Source organism: Capra hircus, chromosome 7, assembly GCF_001704415.2.
Source record: "Capra hircus breed San Clemente chromosome 7, ASM170441v1, whole genome shotgun sequence".
NCBI classification, from domain to species: Eukaryota; Metazoa; Chordata; class Mammalia; order Artiodactyla; family Bovidae; genus Capra; species Capra hircus.
This window is the reverse complement of record NC_030814.1, coordinates 69784991-69788440: the sequence shown is the minus strand read 5'-3', so window position 1 is coordinate 69788440 and position 3450 is coordinate 69784991. Positions and strand designations below refer to the sequence as shown.

At 40.8% G+C, this 3450-nt stretch overlaps 1 protein-coding gene across 1 annotated transcript; it reads left to right on the top strand.

Moving 5' to 3' along the window:
* On the top strand, positions 1642-2641 carry LOC102185916 (putative olfactory receptor 2W6). Its single transcript, XM_005682830.2, has one exon. It carries the CDS (start codon positions 1697-1699, stop codon positions 2639-2641), a length of 945 nt encoding a protein of 314 aa, XP_005682887.2. The 5' UTR covers positions 1642-1696.

Below are 3450 nucleotides of genomic sequence, written 5' to 3'. Positions count from 1 at the left end.
ATAACACATTCATAAACTGTCTTTTAGAATAGGTAAGTTATAAATAAATGTGATGTTTGCAATTTGGCTGAGGAGTCATGTCCTAAGTTATATATATAGCTAAGCAATTTGTGTACATTGTAATTGTCACTCACAGGATCTGTTTATTGATTCTTTTAAACTTGAGTGAGAGCTGTGACAGGTCTGTGGGAAAAACAGTGCAAGTTGTTTTTCACAACCAATGCCAGCAGCGTGTTTGTGTAGGAAAGTCTCCTTTTTGAATACTCAGTTGACCTAGTAAAGTCTTTGGTACTTGCCTGGTTATTTCTGATCATTCCCTGCACCCTTTAATCTCTTCATGGGATTTTGCTGAGCTTCTTGTGCCTTAATGGAAATGGGAAATTAGATTCAGTCCTATGCCTGAACTGAAAGGGAACTTACAGAATTTCTACCTGCAGCTTCAACTGGAGAGTGTTCATAACTTTTTCACTATCAGGCTCGAAACAGCGGTGACAGCAACCTTATGGAGACACTCACCTTTCAAAAAGCTTTTGTACTCTAGTTCTTACTGCTTCTTTCTTGTGTGTTGCAATGATGCCATTTTCTATTACCACAGTTGATACAAGCTTGGGTGAAAGCTAGTGCTCTCCTAAAAGGCAGAGCCCCAACAAATCCCTTGGGATTGACTGTAGAAATCATGAGAAGTTAACAATGTTCGTGGAATATACCTGATGTCATGAATCATGAAAACATGTGACGTCTGGATGGAGATGTAGAAAGGATCTAGCCTCTCTCTTGCACAAAGAAAAGCCAAGATACAGAGAAAGAAGTCAGATATTAGGCCACACATTTGCAGACTTGAGGCAGAATCCAATCTATCTCAACTCCTCCTTTTAGAGTCAAAGGTATTGTGTTTAATCTCAATAAAATTCCATGTCATTAAGAAGTTGCCTGACATGTACATTCATGGATATCCTGAATATCATCAATGAATTTAGACCATTGGGCCTTTTTATGTACTACTTTCTCTCCTTGAAACATATTGTTCAATCTACCACATGTAAAATTCTTACTTGGTATTTGAAAAACAGGCAAAAACGAGAACCTCTCAGGTAAAACAGTTTCTTGCAATGTGTATGTGTGCTTAGTTTTGTTTGACTCTTTGTGACTCTATGGACTGCAGCCTGCCAGGTTCCTCTGTACATGGAATTTTCCAGGTAAGAATACTGGAGTGGTTTTCACTTCCTACTCCAACGCTTGTTCCTGACCCAGGGATCAACCCTGTGTCTCTTGCATCTCCTGCATTGGCAGGCCGATTCTTTACCACTGCGCCAACTGGGAAGCCCTTCTTGTAATATACACACTTCTATAAGTTCTTTCCTGATCAACTGGAAATAACTTGCAAAACACTCAGCTTTTAAACAAGTTTTCTTTTAGAGAACTTCCACTTTCTCCTTTCTTTGTCATTATTTGCATATATTATTCACTAGGGAGAACAACTCCCAAGTCAATTCACCCTTTAATCTTCAGCAGTATCAAGCACACTGCTTTGCATAAGAAATATATCCATAAGTGTATGCTAAAAAAGTAATGGAAGGGCAAATGACCTTCCAAAATTCACAGACCCATAAGTGGAAATTGGAGAGTGTTGGGTAGTCTTCACCTGCTATCTTACCTAATTCTTTTCTCTGTGTCTCCATAACAACTGGTGAAGATTATGGGAAGGGACAATGACAGCTACCATCAGGCATTCATCTTGGTGGGCTTTTCTGACCGGCCTCAACTGGAAATAATTCTCTTTGCTTTTATCTTGATCTTCTACATCCTGACTCTAGCGGGCAACACAGCCATCATTCTCTTGTCTGTTGTGGACTCCAGGCTCCACACACCCATGTACTTCTTTCTTGGGAACCTATCTTTCTTGGACCTCTGCTTTACAACGAGCATTGTTCCCCAGCTGCTGTGGAACCTTTGGGGTCCAGAGAAGACCATCACCTACCATGGCTGTGTGGCCCAACTCTATATCTATATGGTGTTGGGCTCAACTGAGTGTGTTCTCCTAGCTGTCATGTCCTACGACCGCTATGTGGCTGTCTGCCGGCCACTGCACTACACTGCGGTCATGCACTCACATCTCTGCCTGCAACTGGTGACTGTGGCCTGGTGCTGTGGCTTTCTAAACTCCTTTGTTATGTGTCCCCAGACGATGCACCTGTCCCGATGTGGGCGTTGCGAAGTGGACCACTTTCTGTGTGAGATGCCTGCTCTTATTGCCATATCCTGTGAAGACACAATGCTGGTGGAAGCATTTGCCTTTGTCCTGGGGGTTGCTCTTCTCCTGGTACCCCTTTCTCTGATCCTCATCTCCTATGGCATGATCACTGCTGCTGTGCTGAGGATCAAGTCAGCAGCAGGGCGCAAGAAGGCTTTCAACACCTGCTCATCTCACCTAACAGTGGTCATTCTCTTCTATGGAACCATCATTTACATGTACCTGCAGCCAGCCAACAGCTACTCCCAAGATCAGGGCAAGTTCCTCACTCTCTTCTATACCATTGTCACTCCCAGTGTCAACCCTCTCATCTATACTTTAAGGAACAAAGATGTGAAAGGGGCAATGAGGAAACTCTTGGGGTGGGAGAAAGAGAATAAGGAAACCTAAGAGAAATTTTGGAATAATACTTTGGTGTTCTGCTGTCTTACATATATCTTAACTGTGTGGAAAACTAATATGTAAAGAGTGAAGGGAACATGGATAGGCACAATGGGCTTTTGAGTTTGACCCCATGCTCTGCTCTCTGGATGTGAAGTGCCTTTCTTCTGTTTAAAGGTGTCTACTTTAGAAGATCTTTAGTGCATTTGCATTTTATCCATCTTTGGGCTTTATTTAGAACTGCAGGGGATATGTAGAATGAATTCAGATCACACAGTCTGCAGACGACGTCATGAGATGTCAAATAAAAATGAGACAACATGAATGGCTTCCTCTTGAAGCTCTTTTATTTATGATGACAGTGTTTTTTCAGAGAGGGTTGAGTCAGCATCAGTAAAATCATAGTATGCTGTCTTAGATATATGTTAGTTCTCTACAACTAAGGAGTGTTCTTTGATTTGCTTTTTGAAAAGGAAGGAAGATTGTTTTTTTTTTTTTTTGGTGGTCATTTGTACTTTTCCTTGACCTTATCTCATAGCCAAAGCATTTACAAGATAGTTGAGTAGATTTAGGCATTCAAGACTTTGTAGAGAATAGAGCAAGAGGAAACTATTAGAATGAAACACTTTGGAATCTTTAGCAGGCTACTTTAAACAGTTGCAAATATTTCTTTTTTAAAAAAGCTGTTTTATAGTCAGATTGATTATTACCACCTCAAAAAATTTTTTTGGTGGCCAAAGTTATTGGGGCTGGAAGTTACTAAGAGCAGTATTACCACAACTTGGTTTTGTAAGAACTCATTAGATTTCTTGTAGTTG